The following is a 19,903-nucleotide window of genomic DNA, read 5'->3' as shown; positions in this document are numbered from 1 at the left end:
CTCAAAAAAAAAAAAGAAAAGAAAAGAAAGAAAGAAAAGAAAAGAAAATCCAAAGATATTTAACCCACTTTAAATATTCATTCCCCAGTTTTTCTAGAATTCTGTCAAAAAATTCTTCGAAAATACTTAGCCTCATCTAGTTTCAAATCAAACCAATATAAATAATGGGTAGAATTACTAACCTGCAGGGAATGTCATCCTAAATTTCCTGGCCCTGGCTATGTAACCATAAGCATGACTGGTGTATTTACTGGAGGCAGTATATACTGTATAATGTTCCCTGAAAACTCATGTAACTAATGCAATATGATAACCACTAGGGTGCTACTGTGACGTAAAGGATATATTACAATTTTATCCAATTCAAACAAGAAAAAAAAAATAGTTGACTTTAATGGTCCTGCCCTCTAAACAAATACATCGCCTGTTCTACTGAACTTAAAATTCAAGGTTATATATAAGTTATCCTGAAATAAAAATAATTCCATTGCACACAGACTCCAGCACCAAGAGGTGATTTTACTCTTTGATCCATTATTTCTGACACTCATTCCAAGGATTAAGTGTCACAAAGGCCACAACTTTTACTGCGAGACTATATGGGGAAAATAAGCAGATTCAATAGTATGGATGTCAAGTTGGCAGAAGATGGAGCTAGTCGAAGGGATGACATGTTTCCACAGAAGGAGACGTTGGATTCCGATATCAAAGGATTTTAAGCTGGACCAGCAGATATGCTCAGTCATCAGCAGGAGGTTCAGAAAGGAGAGTTCTGAACCAGAGGACAGGAAAGATAGAAAAGTGCATCTAGAACCCCTGCTCTTACCTTCTCAAACCCTCATCTCAGTGAGTTTACAAGTGTGGGAACTGAGGGTAAGAACTGTGATTTGGGGGTGCCTGGGTGGCTCAGTCCGTTAAGTATCTGCCTTTGGCTCAAGTCACGATCTTAGGGTCCTGGGATCAAGCCCCACATTGGCTCTTCTTGTTCAGCAGGGAGGCTGCTTCTCCCTATCCCTTTGCCTGCCCCTCCCCCTGCATGTGCCCTGCACTCTCTCTGTGTCAAATAAATAAAATCTAAAAAAAAAAAAAAAAAAAAAAGAATTGTAATTTGCCAAGGTCCCAGTCCTAGTGAAGCCAGAGTAGAGTCATCTCCTAACTTCCAAAGGGCCTAGATGCTGACTCTCCTAAACTTAGGGGTAGTAGCAAGAGCTAGAGCTGAGCAAACAGAGACAGCTGCAAAGCTGTGAAGTCAACCACAATGCTAATGGATATAAAAAGAATGACTTATGAGTGGTCCGAAAATGAGAATCCATTTGATTTTTTTAAATCTTATGGTTGGTTAAAACTAATTCAATTAAAATGATATCAAGGAAGGAAGGAAGGAAGGAAGGAAGGAAGGAAGGAAGGAAAGAAAGAAAGAAAGAAAGAAAGAAAGAAAGAAAGAAAGAAAGAAAAAGAGAGCAAAGCCAGAGAAATATAAATATATAAATAGCTGGTGTAAATGTACCTGGCCTTCAGCTAAGGCTATGATATACATTATAAACACCAAAGAGTGTCAAGAGCATTTTAAGAAATTGGTCATCCCTTTCCACTTTGTGAGTAATACTTGGGAATGGAATAAAAAAAATAATAATGGCCTCTAGGGAATGTTTAAGAATGAGGTAATTTGCATGTTTCTTCCAGAAAACATTAAGTATATCCTTCTCCTCTGCCAAGATAATTTTGAATTTCTGGCATCAAAGCTGAAATTCTCTACCAAAGTTGATCAATCTCCTGTTACCACTCTATATTTATGTTGGTGTAATAGTCGATTCTACGTAGTATTAGACTGGGGCTAGGAAGCTATTTAATCTTCAGGTTTTTATTCGAGGCCTCATTGAAGAAAATCCCAAATCTCGGTATAGACTAATTTTTGCACAATTTTTAGATTCTAATTCTTCCGATTTGAGGGACATGGCAACTCAGCCAAAAAAGGGTGAAATGATTACTTCTCCAGAGAAAGACCTTGGATAATTACATTTATTCCCCTCTCTCTTGCTCTTTTTCCTCCTATCACCTAATATTTTGGTCTATTCTCAGTCACCAATTAAACCAGCACGTTGTGGAGAAGCTGTCTGAATTGTGTAGATAATTGCTTCTACTTTCTTTAAAGAAGTACAATATGCCTGAATATCGTATTTTCCTTTGAAGACCTAACCGGCTTTATTAAATAATTCATGAATTAGGCAGCATCTCATTTAGCAATTAGAGGGGAGCTCCCTACCTCTTGCATTGATTTACCCTCCCTTTCTATCTTATTCCACGAGAAAGCAACTACTACCTCGTGCCAGCAGTGTAGTGCATTGAAAGAAAAAAAAGTCAATTTCAGAAAACTTATGACAAACACATCATAGAAAGATCTTAAAAACCAGGGTGTTGGGACACCAGGGTGGCTCAGTGTTTGAGTGTCTGCTTTTGGTTCAGATTGTGATCCTGGGGTCTTGGATCGAGTCCCGCATCAGGCTCCCTGCATGGATCTGCGTCTCCCTCTGCCTGTGTTTCTGCCTCTCTCATTCTCTCTGTGTCTCTCATGAATAAATAAAATCTTTAAAAAAATAAAAATAAAAAAATTTTAAATTAAAACAATAAAAACCAGGGTGTCGAGCTAGAAGGGGCTTTAGAGTTTATTATAATCACACTTTTTTTTTTCTTTTTTAGTTTTGAAATTGAAGCCCAGGGAAGTGGGCCAACTTGCTCAAGTCCCAGGTTATTTTTAATCGCTCATTAAAAAACGATAAATCCATTGGTCTCCCCACTGCAGGTCTCCTAAATTCTGCTGCGTCAACTGCCACATTAAACCACGATGAACACGGCCTGTGCTCCAAACCCTTCCCCAAATCCTTCTTGGCTCCCTTCTCTGATCTTTGTGCTTCTGAGTTTATTGTTGCTTTGGGTACTTTTGTTTGTTTCTTTAAATGTTGGTTGTTGTTGATTATGTTGTTGTGGCTGGTGTTGTTTTGATCAGGTTTTGCTTGGTCACCTTTTAGAGGATACTCACCTCGGGAATTAGGGCTAGCCACTCTGAGAACACCCACGCCGATTACCTATAAGTGGGGACTGATCAATGGGCCTGTGCCAGGTAAAGCCACTAAATCACAATTTTGTCACAAAGAATTTTAGCTGCCCTAAATAATTCCAAAATTCACTGAAGTTTAATGATATCAACTATCACCTCTGTTCGGTTAAAAGTGCCTTCATGGGGCCAGTGGTTGAGTGTCTTCTTTGGCTCAGGTCCTGATCCCGGGGTCCTGGGATCAAGTCCTGCATCAGGGTCCCCATAGGGAGCCTGCTTCTCCCTCTGCCTGTGTCTCTGCCTCTGTGTGTGTATGTCTCTCATGAATAAATAAATAAAATCTTTAAAACTAACTAACTAACTAAATAAATACAAGTGCCTTGCCCCTGCATTCACATGTTCAATCTCATTTAATACTTAAAATAACCCCAATAAAGTGACTCAGCACTGCCATTTTACAGATAAGCCTGAGGCCACAGGCTGAACACCGACAATGGACTGTCTAGGGGTTGAGATCCCGAATCTCAGGCTGTTTCTACTCTCCTGTGAGTATAGAAAAGTCTATTCATTGAAGTACTGAGCTGCTGTGGCCAACACTGTCCTCCGTCAAGGTCTCTGTCATCCCTACCAGGCAGCCCGATGTGGTCAAGGAAGCCAAGTCGGAAGCCAAGACAAGAGGGAAAAGTGTCCTACCCTTTATTGATTTTGTTTTCTTGACTCCTGGCTGCTTTGTCTTAGAGAAACAATCCAGGCTGTCTTAATCACTACTGCTCTTCCACTCTCTCTGGTTCAATTTCTTTTTGCCACATGTTTGCAGGTAGCAGGGCTCAAAGCTTATGTTACCCAGTATCACCAACTTAAAGCAGTATCACCAACTTAAAGATCAGCCCCATGAACATCCTTTAATCCTGTGTTTAGGATTTCGGGTTCTAGCGTGGTCATGTTTTTTTTGTTTTTTTTGTTTTTTCTTTTCTTTCCCTCAAAGTATCTTCTACTTTTCAAAGAAGGGCCCACTTGTGCCCAGGGCATATGGAAATAAAGTGTTCAACAATGAGTATGGTCACTAGCAAAAGTGCAACATATTGGTTAAGTGCACAAACTCTAGAGCCTGACTCCGTGGGTTCATATCTCAGCTTCACAGATCACTCGTTGTGGGCCCTGGGTCAAGTTAGTGAATTTCTTTGTGCCTCAGTGGTCTTCCCTATCAAATGGGTTCTTTTTTTTTTTTAAGATCTTTATTTATTTATTCATGAGAGACACAGAGATAGGCAAAGACAGAGGCAGAGGGAGAAGCAGGCTCCCTGTGGGGAGCCTCATGTGGGACTTGATTACAGGACCCAGGGATCATGACCTGAGCCGAAGACAGATGCTCAACCACTGAGCCACCCAGGCGTCCCTCAAATGGGTTCTTACGAGAGTTTCATGAGTTAATTCATAAAAAGTGCTTAGAATAGTGACTGACACCAGGTTACTAGTCATGTTTCCAATTATAATAGTAAGTATAAAATGGGGGAAATGTTCATTAATCTCGAATTTTAATTTTTTATTAGTTGATATTTAAGAGGTCTGTGTCTCCTTATTTTTAGAACACATCAGACTCCCTGACACTTGGTCCACTAAATGTTTCATCTATATTGGTTCCTCAACTTGCTAAACTTACTCATCGCATTCTGAAATTTGCCTTTAAAAAGACTATCTGCAGTGACAGGCTTCCAAAGAACTCACACTAAAACTAGCAAATGAAACTCATCTGTTGTGATATGTTCATTTTCATTAAAAAGACATCAGTCTGCTCGGTGCTTCCATTAGAAATAGAACTTAATCTCTGACAGGCGTTTCTCATTTTCCACTCATTCTCTAGGGAGTATACATTGGCATGCTGGCAATGATTTTTTTTGGCTCTGCACTGTGGTTGCAAATGGTGTCATTGTTCTTGGTTAAATCTGCGAAAAGTAAGCCTACCCCTCTCATTTTTTGGCTTCACGCTAAAGTAGCCTTCATGGCAAAGAACTCTACGAGTTTATCGGTCTCTATTCACTGTCCATATTCCAACATGATCAAAGTCTGCTAAAATAGCTATACACTGAGCTTGTTTTTCCCCCTTTTCGGTTTCTGCACTTGTCAAGAATGATAATACACGTTGAAACAAAATCCAGATTTTTCTATTTGTTGGTCAATACGGGGTAGCTGAGAGAAACAAGATAAGATACAAAGTTATTCCTACATTTCCTTGCAGGCAGAGGAAGCAGGCTTAACTATGACTTTTTAATGAGTATTGTTATTGAATATTTTAAATTACTTAGTCATACTCAGGACAGATGCTTAACAAATCGTTAGTGAAAAGATGACCTTCACTGTGGTCAGAATTCAGTGTGTAGATAGGTGATTAGTTCTAATGACTCCAAAGATGTGATAAAGGAACCATGATAATGTGCCATGATCCCTGACTACTTTTTCCCTGTGTAGTTTGTTCATTCCCTTTGGGATCCTAGTCGCATAATAATTGTCCTTTTGAATTGTTCCTTTACAGTGTGAACATGAACAGCCTCAATCTGAAATATTAGCTCCTAAATAAGAGTTAAATAAATGTAATTTTACATTATTGCAAGAGACAAAGAGAGATTCTAGAAGACAAAAAAAAAGTTGCTTTATCGACAACTAAATTATTTAAATTTAGGTCAAAATTATATTACCTTGGTTCTTTTTCAGTAACAGATATTATATGCGCGGAGCACTGTGTTAATTGACTGACTGTGCGTCATGTTAAATTACTGATGTAAGATGGTCAAAGTTCCGTGTAGATCAACCGCAGGCAGCTTTCTCCGAAACACATGTTACCAGTTAAGAAACTTAAAAAAGAGGATATATCGGTGGTGCCATGTCTGTGGTTCTAACCCCTTCCTGGGCCGTACCCATCTTTTCTGGTTTTATCTTCACACACACACACACACAAAAAAAAAGCAGCACAGAAGACACATTTACTTCCTAAATACTAGCTCAACACTCTGTCTTTGACTTGTAAAGAGACAATCTCAGTAGAATCTATTACCTCTACTTTTACAGGAAAAAGGAAACGAATATACTGGCTGAGTCCTTTGCAAGTTGTTATTTGTTCATCAAATATTTGTGGCACGTCCCTATCCTGTACCAGGCCCTGCTCTAGCTGCTTGGGTAAGTCAATGAACAGATCAGATGAGAAACATGCTGCTCTCCAGGAGCTTCCATTCTAACTACCAACAGCAACAATCTAAATTTTAAAAATAACACATCTTTGCCACTCCTGGCCAAAGAATGCTGCTGACCGAAGGAATTTTCATAATAACAACATACCTTTACTTCATAGCATACTGGCACATATTTTGCTATTTGATTGTCACAACAGAAGAGGCCTTTGCGATGAATGTGCCCTTTCTGACCAAACTCTTACTCAAATGCTTCCTCCACGATGCCCTCGCTCATGCACCATGCAAAGCAATTTTCTTACACAAGATGTTTCTCAGATATCAAGGAAAGCCATTTTCTTACCCCATATTAATTTCTATATTTTATCCCTTCACTTCCCAGCTCTGCTTGCCATGAGGTAGAGCCATGCAACTGAGTTTGACAAAAGGGATATGAACCCAAGACGATGGTGACTTTGGCCTGAGCACCTTAGAGCCAGTGATTCCTCTTCATTTCATTCTTCCTCTTCCAGGATGAATTTAGAAACCTTGTTGCAGTAGGAGCATCACAAGAAAACCAGGGTCCTCCAGCCCATTTTCTGGAAGCGCCCCCCTCCCGCCCACCAATCAGCACAAAACATAGATTGAGCAAGACTATACCATTGTTGCATTGTGCCATGAAATTAAGGGATTTATCTGCTGAAGAAACAGATATTAATTATCGTGACTAATACAGTGATAGAAAAAGTGAATTTATTTTGGTTTTGCCCCCAAAGAGGCGCACTTTTTATGTGGGAAACAAGGAGTGGCATTAAAGATGCATCAGGTTGCTTCCATCTCTTGCTTCCAATGGGCTGGGGGCAAGAATTGAGGGCAATCACTCCTTTGCTGCAGTTCAGTTGACACTTTGCCTAATACTTTGTCTTTTCTCCTGACCCCAAACAGGAAAACCCATACATTTCCCTGAAACGATAAGCTGGATTTACATTAGCTATTTGTCACTTTTTCTTGAAATAAAAGGCATTTGAGTCCTGCCACTGAAAACTGACAGAGCAGGACCTCCTACATGTAAACCTCAATTTAATAACATACGGAGCATTTTCCTCTCAAATACATGCGCACACGTGCACACACGGTCTATTTTTAAATTTTCTTTTGCTCATGCATAAGAAGGTTGAAGGAAAGGAGATAGGTTAATTCTAGATCCCAGTTAATCTCACCACTGAAATATTAAATAAGATTCTGAGTTTGATGTCTTAAGTAGAAGTTAGACTATCAAAGATTAATAAAGATTATTTATAATACCTAAAAACAAGGACCCATTTGCTTACATAATAATATCTTCCTCCTGTTTTCGCATGAAGAAATTGAGAAATGGGAGGATATGGGTACAAATCCTCCCCCTCAACAAAAGCTTATTATTAAGTAAAATTGGTTTTGCTTCTTTGTAATATGTCAGATTTCACAACATGTTGGTAGAAAGATAACAAGTGAAAATTGATTTTTATTCCATGTGTAAAAACACAACTATTCCCCAGGAAAAAAAAATGAATGTTGAGATAGGAAAATGAACTATGGGATTAATTAATAGATTAAATGAGAGCATGATCATTTCCACAGAGGATAGATTCAGAAGTTAGGTATTCTAGGTTCAGGATTAGTAGCTACAGAATTAAAATCTGAAATCTAAGTAGACTATGCCAAGTGCTATACTTAATTTCCACATCTCTAGGGAAAGTATGAATGTAACATGCAATATGGGAAAATAAACACCACGTGTCCTTTATCTTCCATAAACTGGTATTTTTATTGCCGGGGCTATTAGGAAGCTCAGAGACAGAGTCTGTAGTTTCTTAGAGCTCTCTTCAGAATTAAATATACTGCTCTCTCCCACCTTTTTTACTCATTTTGTCTCATGCTGGTTGCCTTTGTTGTTGTTGTTGTTTGTTTTTTTACCCCTTTGTACCTATATTTTTGTTGCAAGATGCCTCAAGGGCTTTATGGAAATAGCATAGCTATAAATAAAAAAAAATCAGTAACAAAAAATAGCAAGGTATTAAGCACAAGCATGATTACATTTCTGAGACTCCCTAGTGATACAGAACCATAAAATGGTAGAAGGGAAAGGGTCCTTCCTAGAAGCTGTCTAATCCAAAACCCTTAAGAAAGCAGACTCGGAGAAGCATCATCTCATCCGCTTTTATTGTGGGACGTATCTTTCCTTCAAATACAAAGTCCAAGCCATCACATACTCTATAGGCTTACAGTGTGTGTTTTACACAAGTTTTTGAAGCTTTCTATATAGTAAGCAGTGAGTATTTAAACCTAATGTGCTATACAGACCCACTCTCATCCTGCCAACCCACCGCAGTCCTTTGCACAGACTGCTGCTCAGGCAGCTGCCAAGGGAAGGAGATTATTCCCATGGACTCCTGCCAGGAGTCTGGCTGGGGACTGTGCTCAGGGCTAACTGTTGCTTTGAGTAGTTACATTAGTCAAGAGCTAGAATTGTCAGGATCTCGACCAATTAGGATCTACTTAAACAGCAGCAAAACAAAAAGGAGTTAGAAAAAGCTTGGTTGCCAATATTCTTGATATATAAATCAACTCAATTTGGTGTGGGGGGAGAGATTTTATTAAGCTTATCTTGGGCTATGATATATGGTAAATAATGGCATCCTTGAGCTGTTCATTCTAAATCACTGCACCACCGGTGGGATAATTGCTAGGGCTGATTCTGGCCACACAGGTCATGTTGTGGCTAATATATAGGATCCTCTTCACAGGGCTCTGCACTGATAAGATATGGCAGGCAGGCATGATGGAATCCAGACAGACGGCCGTCCACGCCATGTGTGCAGGCGGAGATGGGCTCCAAAGAAACTCTGTTATTTGAAAATCAGTACATTTACAATATTCTTGCCCAAAGGCAAAGATGTGCAACAATTATCTGGTAAAGTACACTGAAGAAGCTCTAATATATTACGAATACTAATATTAACATTGCTGACTTCTAAAATGATGAGTGAGGGTTTGGAACTTGACACAGCAGTAATTGCTCGAAGATTCAGGTTGATTCAGGTTGAATCTTGCCATTAGGGTCATATGAGGAAAGAGATCTGGAGTGAAGGGATTTGTGACATCAGAGAGCTGGGAGCCCAAAGGCTCTTGGCCAGCCCTGAGTGTGTGAAACACCAGCAGAATAAAATTGTAAGTGAATGAATATCAGGTCAAACACTTTAGAGAAGATCTACTGGGAGAGGATGGGTTCTAGCCCCATCATTGACTACATTTCCCCAACCAGGTAAAATATCAGGCTCTCATTCTCCACAATTCTTCCCCTTCCCTAGGACCTACAGTACTACAGTAGGCAGGGGCTAAGGCGTTCGTAGCATTGAGCTGTCAGGCCATTCTTCACTTAGGGGACATGGTGACACTAATGGATTTCAGGGTGTAAGAGTCTTTCCACATTATTGCTTCTTGAAATCTCCTTGATGTCTCCAGAGCTCTCTAATCTGAGTCCTGCCCAGAACAAACAGTAGACATAGAGTATGTTAGTTATGAGGTAACGTGGCTGCCATTCTGAGGAAGGCTTTCACTTCGGCAAATTTCTTACTTTAAATACTTATCAATACTCAACTCAACATAAAGAAAAGAAGTTAACTCAACAAAGGGAACTAACTTTAGTCAGGACAACTTCATAGCCCGACAGCACCATAAATCTCATAACCAATCAGTTACTGGCAAATAAAGCCTCTTCCCTGTTGTCCACAGATGAATCCGCTGGTGAAGTTATATGGGAGTAAGCTTCCTTCCCCTCAGCGGGCCTTGGGAGATTGACTCTGTTAGTCATGGTCCTAAATGACCTACTACGGTTTATAATTTCAGGACTTTGAAAAGCGTGTGCCCATTAAACAGGCAGGGTGAAGTAAACAAACTATTTGCTATTTACTTCTAAATATTTAAATGATCCTCATTAGTAATCTTTGAAGTGTGCCTCGGTGAAGTCAGCATGGTACTCATGCCAGGCTCACCTTCAAGCCAACAGAAACAAGGGAACAGTGTTTCACTGAACATAGGAAGCCAACGGGCAGCTCAGAGATGACAGTTCCTAAGTTCTTTTCCCGTTGTTTCGCTCACAGAAAGCAACCTGAATTTCTGGTCCCATGCTATGTTTGGTCTTCTCATCCAGGAAACTTGAGGAAATGTCAGCAGAGAAAAACATAACTGTAAGATCTTACACTTCCAAACGCAAAAGTAATTATTTAATATGAAATGCAGTGTACGAGGACAAGAAGTTGCCTATCAATATCAACTGTTTTTTATCTTACTGCTAATAAATCCAATTTAATTCAGTGCATTATAGAGAGATAAAGAAGAGGTTGGGAGAGAAAGAATGAGAGATAGATAGAGGCAAGAAGGAGGAAGGAAGGAAGAGAGAGAGAAAAAAAAAGGAGGACTAAATTTCCCAGCTTGCCTTGAAGCTGGACCATTCTGATCAATTAGACATAAGCAATTATCACTGGCTGGGGTCTCCCCAAAAAGCCTGTCAGAGGGAGCTGAGTTACTGGCATTCACCCTTCTTTCTTGCTGTTCTTGACCTTTTTCTTGCTTAGAATATGCACAGAATGGCTGGCATTCTGCAACCGTCTTGAGAACACAAGGATGGAGGTCACACCTAATAATAGTAGGGCAGGAAGCTAGAAGGATCCAGGGTTCCTAATGACATCATGGAGCTGCAGTACCAGTAGCTGGTTTCCAGCCTTCAGATTTGTTTTAAATTTTAAGCCCCTGTTTTTGGAAGTTTCTGTTACTCATTCAGATAAAACAAGGAAGTTGAAAAAGTATTGGCTTGGGGCTTGATTTCTAGTCCTCGCCTCTCTATGAACCCTGTGACCTTTGAAAAGTTCTCCTCCCATCTCTTGACCTTGGTTCTTTTCTCTATAAACTGAGTTGGGCTGGATGATCTTAAGGAAATGTCTTCCATTTCACCAGTTGTGCTTCTCAACTGCTCATCTCTACTTTTCCAATATCATTCCTAAATGCTCATGTGTAAAAAAAATATATATATTGATACTGGGTTGGCGAACTTTAAAACAAAAGAAGAATAAGAAGGACAAGTAGTTATAAACCTTAGAAATCATAAACCAAGAGATGATCACTTAAACAAGTTTTAGTTAAAATATGCTAATGTTTCCATAAATGCCATCACTAACAGGAAATGTTTGGGCCTAACTCTCAGAGAAACTGAATAAGACTGGTAAATGGAGTCAGGAAAAAGCTGTCCTTGCCTGCTTCTAGTTCCACTTAGGAAAGGGATCTCCGGGGTTTGGAGGATGGGCAATAGGGAAGAGATTAACTTCAGCCCAGGCTGGGTCTCTCTGACCCCTACAATGGACCATTAGCCTATTCTGGGTAACCCTGGGTCACTGTTGAGCTCAAGGGGGTTGCAGCTTCACGGCTTTTGGCTGGACAGGAGCCTCCTTTTTTTCCCTTTTCTGGTCTTCCTATTCTTTTTGAGTCACAGAAAGTGACAAAAGAACCGATCTATGGCATAGTTCATCTTTGCAGAGCCCAGAAGTTCTATAAAGGTACACAAATCAGTCTGTGGTTATTAGTCACCTACTGTGTACATGCCATTTTGCCAGGGATTGGAGGCACTACAGAGGCACAAGCAATCTCAGCCCTCATGATCTGGGGCTTCAGGGAAAGGTAGGTTTGGGGAGATCTCCTATAATTTCATCTTACTCTCCCAAGTGGAGAATTTATTATTAACACATATAAACCAGAAGTCACTTATTTCTTTCTGGAAGATTGCACCTAATAGCCTGGTTTAGTGCATATTGCAAATAAGTACTCCCAAAACCTCACAAAAATTTTCATAATCTTCCCTCTAGCAGAAAGAATAATGTTGAAAAATTAAAAAAATATATATATATATATTAACCTCCCCCAAGACAGCCAATCAGTTTATTGTGTTATTCTCAAAACAAAAAAATTATATCTAGTGTAAAGTCTATACAAAGTTTCCATGCTCCTGTCAGGCACTTACTGTCCAAGCAATCTTTCTGTACCTACAACGCCCTTTACCACATTGAAACTAAATCATCTGGGATGGAAAATCTTTGATATGCCTTTCATACCAACCTTGTGAAAAAAGATATACGTCTACGTTTGTGGCGACAAACAGTGTCATTATCTCCCTCTTCTAATATTTAACCAATCTGAACACTCAGGGGGAAAATGTTATCTGAAATCCAACCACTTCATATGCATTCACTTGGTCTTCTTTTGACAATTCAACCAGCTTTTCTCACAAGTATCTCAAATACTTGTTTGGAAAGCTTTTCTCAAGTGGGTGTGCAAACAGGAGGAGGACTGTTCTTTAGCAATCCCTCCTTATAAGCCTCCAACGCCACTATCTTCTTGTACTTTAGTTAATGAAAAGATAAATATGATCTGTGCTATGCCCAGCTGTGTTTTTCTTGCACTGAGGAATTCACAAAAGGAAAATTTAAAATCGTACATTTATCAGTGAACAAGCTGGCTAAAGCAAATAGATTTCAGTCTCCTGAGTTTGCTTCAATAAGAGATTAAACGCTAATAGTGCAACTTACCACACTCCACAGATTTATGAATAATCAAAGTTTGGAAGAAGGCCAGGTGGTTTAAGAACATTACCTACCCAACAGATGCCAATAGCATGTAGACATCTTCCCTGTAGCTAAGCAGCCGTATTTCCTATCACACAATTCAATATTGACTGAATAATTGGCCTTTACAAAACATTTATTAAAACGCACCATTTACCACACACCCAATGCTTGTTTAAGAATTTCAGGCCGGGAGGGGGACGGAAGAGACACACGAGTTCTTTCTAATGACTAAGTGGATTTAATTAGTAAACGGTGGCAAGTCAGGTCTGGAATTGTTAGACCAAGGAGCTGAATTGTCAAGGAGTTCTTTAAAGAATAAAGGCAATAAACACCTTATCATATCCAGTTCTTTTAATAATACTTTGCATCTGGGAGTGGTGTGACTCGCAGTGCACACAAAGTCCTTTCATGTGTTTACTTTTGTGTTCTAATGCGATTCCTCCGTGGTCAGGCTGCCAGGATTTGGTGCTCTCCTTTTCTATATTAATACACTCGGGCATGGAGTTTGTTGAATGCTCTATCTACCCAAGGTAGGATGTTCAGTTAATGATTAAATGAAGGTTGGAATCACCGGACTAAGTTTCTCTTTGGAAAATATTGTTGGTTTCTCTATAGTATATATGAGAAATATATATTATATATGTATCTAATATAATATATTATATTTTTTAAGAGAGAGAGAGAGCATGCCCATGCATGAACGGGGAGGGGGGTTGTAAGTAAGAAGAGTGAGAGGGAGAGAATCTCAAGCAGACTCCCCTCCCTGCTGAGTGCAGAGCCCCCCAGATGACCTGGGCTGCAATCAAGAGTCAGATGCTCAACCAACTGAGCACCCAGGTGCCCCATCCTGTATCTTCATATCCATCTTTAAGAAACATATATATCTGCCCATCGATTCATGGTGATAGAAGTCACCTATCAAAAAAATTTTACAAACAAATTCTGAATACTATATGGATGAAACGCTCTGGCTAGAATGCACTAGACTTAGTTATAATGAACTCAAAACACAGTCATGGTGTGACAAGAAAATAAAAATGATCACCATGTTTTCCAGGTTTACTGTGGCAGAAAACACAACTGGATTCCAGTTAATCTCCTGCCAAATTAGAACGTTTCCTAATTTTTTGGCATCCTGCTCTATAAAAATCCTAATCATGTTCTCTGTAACAGGAATTCTTAATCTACCTTCACCTAAATGCCAGAAAACAAAGGTATCATTTGCCTTTGGCATCCAGCTATATCTCCAGTAGGTTTTCAACTTATTTAAGAGTTCTCTTACACCTAAAGCTAATTATTTTATTTCCTTTTAGTTACATGAAACCTTTGGCTTTTCCAGTTTTACCTGGACTTTAAAAAGAGAGTAGGTTTTCATTATGTCACAGCCTGCCATTAAGTGAATTCAGAAATATATTTGTCTAAATTTTGCCTTCACACACACACACACACACACACACACACACACATGGGTGTGTTTGTATAAATGTATAAATGTATATAGAAAATAATATACATATATTTATATATACATATATATGTATATATAAAATAATAAATATAATCATAAAGATATGAATATGTGTATATACATATATACAGTCATTTAAAAAGCAGTCACTTTGCTGTGCACAATCACCCCCAATAAAAATGGACAATATAAAGTGGTTACAAAATCACTGACCCCCTATCAGAGAAGGACAATGTTCTAGCCCCTACTCTGATATCAGAATCTCAATAATGAATGGTCAAGCTTTAAAAGATGAACTGTTTGGAGCATCTGGCCTCTGGCTAGCTTGCTAAGTCAAGTTTATAAAAACTATAATAGAGAGGACAGATGTAGACATTCAAACAAGGGAAAAACAAATTCTAGGTACACGGACAAATTGGTCACCTTCACAGATTACTGAAGCACATCACAAAGAAATTTCAAGGTTCCATGTTTTATCTGTACATAGATATTCAATGTATATCATTTATGTATCTAATCATAATTTTTAAATTTATATATTAAATATATTTTTAAATGCTAAACTCAATACAAGTAAGGACACTCATGCTAGAGGCTTTGAAGATTGTTAGAACTCTTTGGAAATTAAGAGAAGAAATTTTATAATAAGTATAAAAATATTACTGTGTTTACACTCTTTCTCTTTATAATTCCATTGTTAGACATTTTCCTCAAATACATATCAACAAGGAAAAGTTGCACTCATTAGTTTATTTGTTGTGGTATTACACCCCACAGCATAAAATTAGAAATCATGGAAAAACTAATAATAGAGGGAAAAATAAATTACTGTCCGTAAATAGATGAATATTTACAATTATAGTAACAATTATAAAGTTCATGCGGAAATATAGGCCCACATTTATGGTAAAATATTAAGTGAGAAAAAGTTGAAACTATAAGAAAGTTAATTAGGCAGAGCCAAGCAAAACTTGAGAGAGCGAAAATCTTTTTGATTTTTGAAATTTTTTGTAATACTGTTTTTATGTTTTAAAAGTGATGACAAGAAATGGAGTCCTTCTTGGCCACATTCAAGTGTGTGGCACCATCTTCCCTGGCCTAAGCACCCTCTCCCTGTAGACAGGGGTGGAGACTAGCGTCATTTCTCCAATGGGAGTCCATCCCCTAGGACAGCTATCCCCAGGTGCCCGTGGTTGCAATCTGCTTCCAAGCACACATCACACAGGTGCAGTCCAGGTCGAGCAATGACTTCTGCCCTCCACATCAAAGGACTGTCCCTGGCATGGCACACAGAGGGTGTGCAAGCCCAGCCCTGAGCACAGCCACATCTTCACAGCGTGAAGCCAAACTGTCTCATCACTTGGCATGATGCTTTTGTTAAAGCATAAACAGCCCAATGTCAAAGTAGTCAAATGATCATTAATGTACCAAGCCCTACAATTGCTTATTGAGAAGTCCGAGAGGAAAAGGCAGCTTTAACACTCCCAAGTTAGAACAACAACCAAAAAGAAAAAAGAAAAAAAAAAAACTTTCCAAGTTTATAATTTTTTAATGCCTGTGTTTTAAAACCAGATATTTATTAGTCTTTTAAAATGTCTCAGGGTAACATTTTTAGTTCTGCAACAGTGCTGCTAACATTCCAAGACCAGCTATCGTGCAACTGCCCATAAAAAAATTAAGGCTACCAAGGCCATTTTTTCTGTGCTGAAGCTCATGCCAATGAAAACTGCCCTATAGGCATAAACTTGATATTTCTGTTCACCACACATTAACCCAGAGTTCCTCAGGGTGTGACGCCCAGGTGACTTCTGTGATGCAGATTTCTAAAAATCTGGCTGGAAACCTGCATGATTGAACACCCCTACTCATGGCAGGGTACAACCATTGATCGTCTCTGATTTTACCCAATCTGCACTTAGTCTTGGAAGATTAACCCTTTGGCAGCATGAATTCACATTGCTAAACACAAAAGGAGTCCCGTTCCCCACCACCCCCCCCTCAAGGCTTGTGAAAAGTGCCTTAATTCCCAGAGTAGGACCCCGGGACTTCAGGAAGTCTGATATGATTCATGACAGGCAAAGACAAGAAGAGGCTGAGATGGGAGCTGGGGGGTGAGACATACACCCTGGAAGGAATAGAATTACAGACTCCTGAAGCTAAAGAAAACCTTAATGACCAGCTAGCATAGCCCTTTCCATATAGCCCACAACCAGTTAGTGACAGGAACGCCATCTGGCTTTCTTTCCACTGCCCCAGAATATTTTCAGGTGAGAGAAACAGGGAAAGAAGGAATCTGGCTAGAGAGAAAGAAATTATCATTATATATTAATAAACATAACAGTAAAAGGAGACAAAATATTATGTTATCAAGATAATCCCTAAAATGTTCTGATATGGCTTTACTGTAATTTTTAAATTCTCTCTGGATACTGAGGAGACCATCACAGAAGCTGGAGGTAGCTGGAGACGTCATAGTGCAAGTGTCAAGAAAGGGGAAAGAAAATCATTCACACACCTGGCTGGCCCCCCATGACCTTGGAAAGTCAGTGGCTATGTATTTACTTCAACATTTGCTTTTGAGCAACTTCTCTGTGTCTGGCATTGTCATTCCCCATACCCCATCCCTCACACTTTTCCAATAGAGAGAAAAGGGTCACAGGGTGGGTACCAGGTGCGGGAGGTCAGCTCGCCCTTCCTTGCATCTGGCAAGGTCTGTAAGGAGGGAAGGCATCTGAAGCATTTAATTAATTAATAATTCAAAATATAAGATTCATTAGTTGTAGTTAAAAACCATTGGAAGTATTTAGTTAATTAGCATTATTCAAATTAACCAAACATTTTTCAAGGCCCCTTAAAAATGCGTGGTGAAACATGCGAGACTTACAGAAAGAATAGTATGTGCAAACTACACTTGAAGCCCCAAAGGGCTCTGGTTGTAAAATTTGTACTCTTAATAAAATCCCTTTAATTTAAAAACTAAAAAAAAAAAAAAAGAAAAAAAAGGAGGGAGGCAGAGAGGGCTGGGGAGAAAGAGCAGGAGCCAGGGGCAGAGGAGAGCCACTGGACAAAGAGATACATCCTACCACATTAACTGCTGCTTGAAACATCTAGCCTGAGACCCAGGAATATGAAAAAAAGGGGTAGCCAGCAGCAGAAGAGGAAAAATTGCTTCCAAAAACATAAGGTTGGGTTACTTGTGCTCCTGCTACCCACGTGGTGTTTTAGGTGAACATCTAGGGATTCACAGAAACACATTTCCCACATCATCCCTTTGCCACAAAGAAGGCATCTTTACAATTCAGAACATCTGTCCAAAGAGGAAGGTATACAAAATACACCAGATGACGTTGTACATCTGCCCCCCCCCACTCCCTCCACCACCACCCCCCCCCCCCGCACATTCAGAATCACAGAGACAGATTTACAAGGGAACATTTCAAAACGTTAAAACCACATACGTTGTAGGTGCGCTCGACCAAATTACCTTTGTCTCCGGCGCTGAAGTTCTCATCCCAGAGAGTGAAACTCATCCTGCGTCTACACTGAAATAAGCAAACTACATCAATGAAACATAACCAGGAAGAGAAAAGGAATATAGCTCCCACCATTAATACTAAAACTAGTCAATAATTATCTAGGCGTTATCAGTCATGTTTTCTGGGCATCCTGGTTGGCCTCTAAGTAAAGAGAAGGACCCTGTGAGCACAGCTTGAGAATGCTGCGGTTTCTCTATAAGGACTATTATCTTAGGCGGCATGTGTGAAGAATGGGGTGGATACAGCATGCAATCCACGTGTTTACTCTTTCAACATTCTACCCACTTCTGGAGAATCATTGCTCATCCTAATCATTCAAAAGCCCCACGAGGGCAGAAGGAAGTTCCTACTTACCGGCAACTTAGTCCTTGGAAGCCCTAGGAGGAAGATGGGCTCCGTCACAGAGTGCTAAATTATGGCTGTGTGGAGGCCACTGAGTCAGCCAGTTCCCAAAACTCGACAAGCAGGAAGGAATGTGTCACACCTCTCCAAAGTTCAGTAAAGACGAGTGAGGATTACTGCTAATTTTAAAATCTGTCTGATTCTCAGGAAAGGAGAGATGAGAGATACATACCCAATAGATGCGATTTGTCTAAATCCTAGTCATTTGGATCGTGACAACTAGAAATCCAAGAAAGCCATGCTATGAACTTTTTATAACACGCTTCATGAACTAGCCATGTTTTCCTGTTTCACAGCATTATACCCCTTTCAAATGTAAGGTTTCAAAAATATCTACTTGCTGAAGGTAGCATGGTGGTTGGTTGAACAGGGAAAAACAAAAATCTGGGGCAAAATAAACCCTGGAGGACAAATAAACCCTGGATTGGAAGCAGGCAATTCCTGTAATGGCTTCATTAATTAAAATAAATAATGCCAGACAGAGCCAAAGGGATAGACTTTCCATGCAAAGAGTACAATACAAATGTTGGAGATTTCCTAGATCTCAATGGATGTGACATGATCTATAGCTGCCCTGTCAACGCCGATAGTCACTAGCTACATATGACTATTTCAACTGAGCATTATTAAAGTAAATGAAATTAAAAATTCAGGTCCTCATTTGCACGAGTCACGTTCATTCCAGCACTCAACAGCTAGGAGGACCAGGGGCTACCGAAGTGCCATTGGACAGCACAGATTATAGAACATTCTCATCACTGCAGAAAGTTCCATCGGAGAGCTCAGATTCCAGAGTTGATCAGGGACTTCAAAGTGAGCACAGATATAGAACAGAAGCTAAAATAAAAAGTTGTGCTCCATAAAAGTGCGTAATAGGGAGTGGCATAGTCGAGCCATAAAAAACGTTTATTCTTGCTTTGGCCCAATCCTATTTAGGAAGACAAACTTTCAGAAAACAGGCAGGGCAGTACTGAGGTTAAGTAGCCAAGTTATGGGAAAGCTCACACTGAAATCCTTCCTTCTACCTGAAAAGGCACAGATGGAAGTGTGTACAGTGTGTGCGTGTGTGTATGTGTGAACACCCTCTGGGGAATTCAAAGCATGACCTTACACAGAGAAATGCTCCCTGTGGGACCTGTCAGAATGGTGTGGATACCCCAGAGTAGTGATATTAAGGTAAGGACTTTTAGAAAACCAGGAAGTCAAAACTACCTGGCACCATTTGATCTGACCTCACGGCAGATTGCTATAGGAAGGGTCATTCTTAAACAGAATAGAGCAACTAGACATTTTCTATCTTTACAAGGTTAGATGGTCAAAGAAATTTTCGCCACTGAAATTTACTCAGGATGGCAATGGTGATCCAACTGTCGTCACTGGGTCTGTTTTTGGAAGGTCTCCTGCCTACGATATTTAAATTATGTTATATCTTGTGAGCAGGAGGGCTTGATAACATCCCAAGGTCATTCTCTGTGCTGGAACATTGATATCCTAGGAAATATCTTAGTTTTCCAGTGAAGCACAAACACCAATTTAAAAAACACTCTTTGATTTCACCCTCTTCTTTTTTTTTTCTTCCTTTGTTACTGCTCGCATTTGATGATGTGTGTGTCCACACGCTCACAGGG

At 39.6% G+C, this 19,903-nt stretch overlaps 1 protein-coding gene across 9 annotated transcripts in view; it reads right to left on the bottom strand.

Moving 5' to 3' along the window:
- The window catches only part of MECOM (MDS1 and EVI1 complex locus), a 554,726-nt gene that overhangs the window by 163,927 nt on the left and 370,896 nt on the right, over positions 1-19,903 (bottom strand). Inside the window, exon 1 of one of the 9 annotated variants that reach the window (XM_041731622.1) lies at positions 17,822-17,881. The exons of the other annotated variants lie outside the window; for them this stretch is intronic. Coding sequence (XP_041587556.1) covers positions 17,822-17,848 — 27 coding nt within the window. The 5' untranslated portion in view covers positions 17,849-17,881. Of the gene's footprint in view, positions 1-17,821; positions 17,882-19,903 lie in introns of those variants that run through there. 9 annotated transcript variants of the gene reach the window in all.

Source organism: Vulpes lagopus, chromosome 17, assembly GCF_018345385.1.
Source record: "Vulpes lagopus strain Blue_001 chromosome 17, ASM1834538v1, whole genome shotgun sequence".
NCBI classification, from domain to species: Eukaryota; Metazoa; Chordata; class Mammalia; order Carnivora; family Canidae; genus Vulpes; species Vulpes lagopus.
The sequence above is the reverse complement of the archived record's forward strand: the minus strand, read 5'-3'. Positions and strand labels throughout refer to the sequence as shown.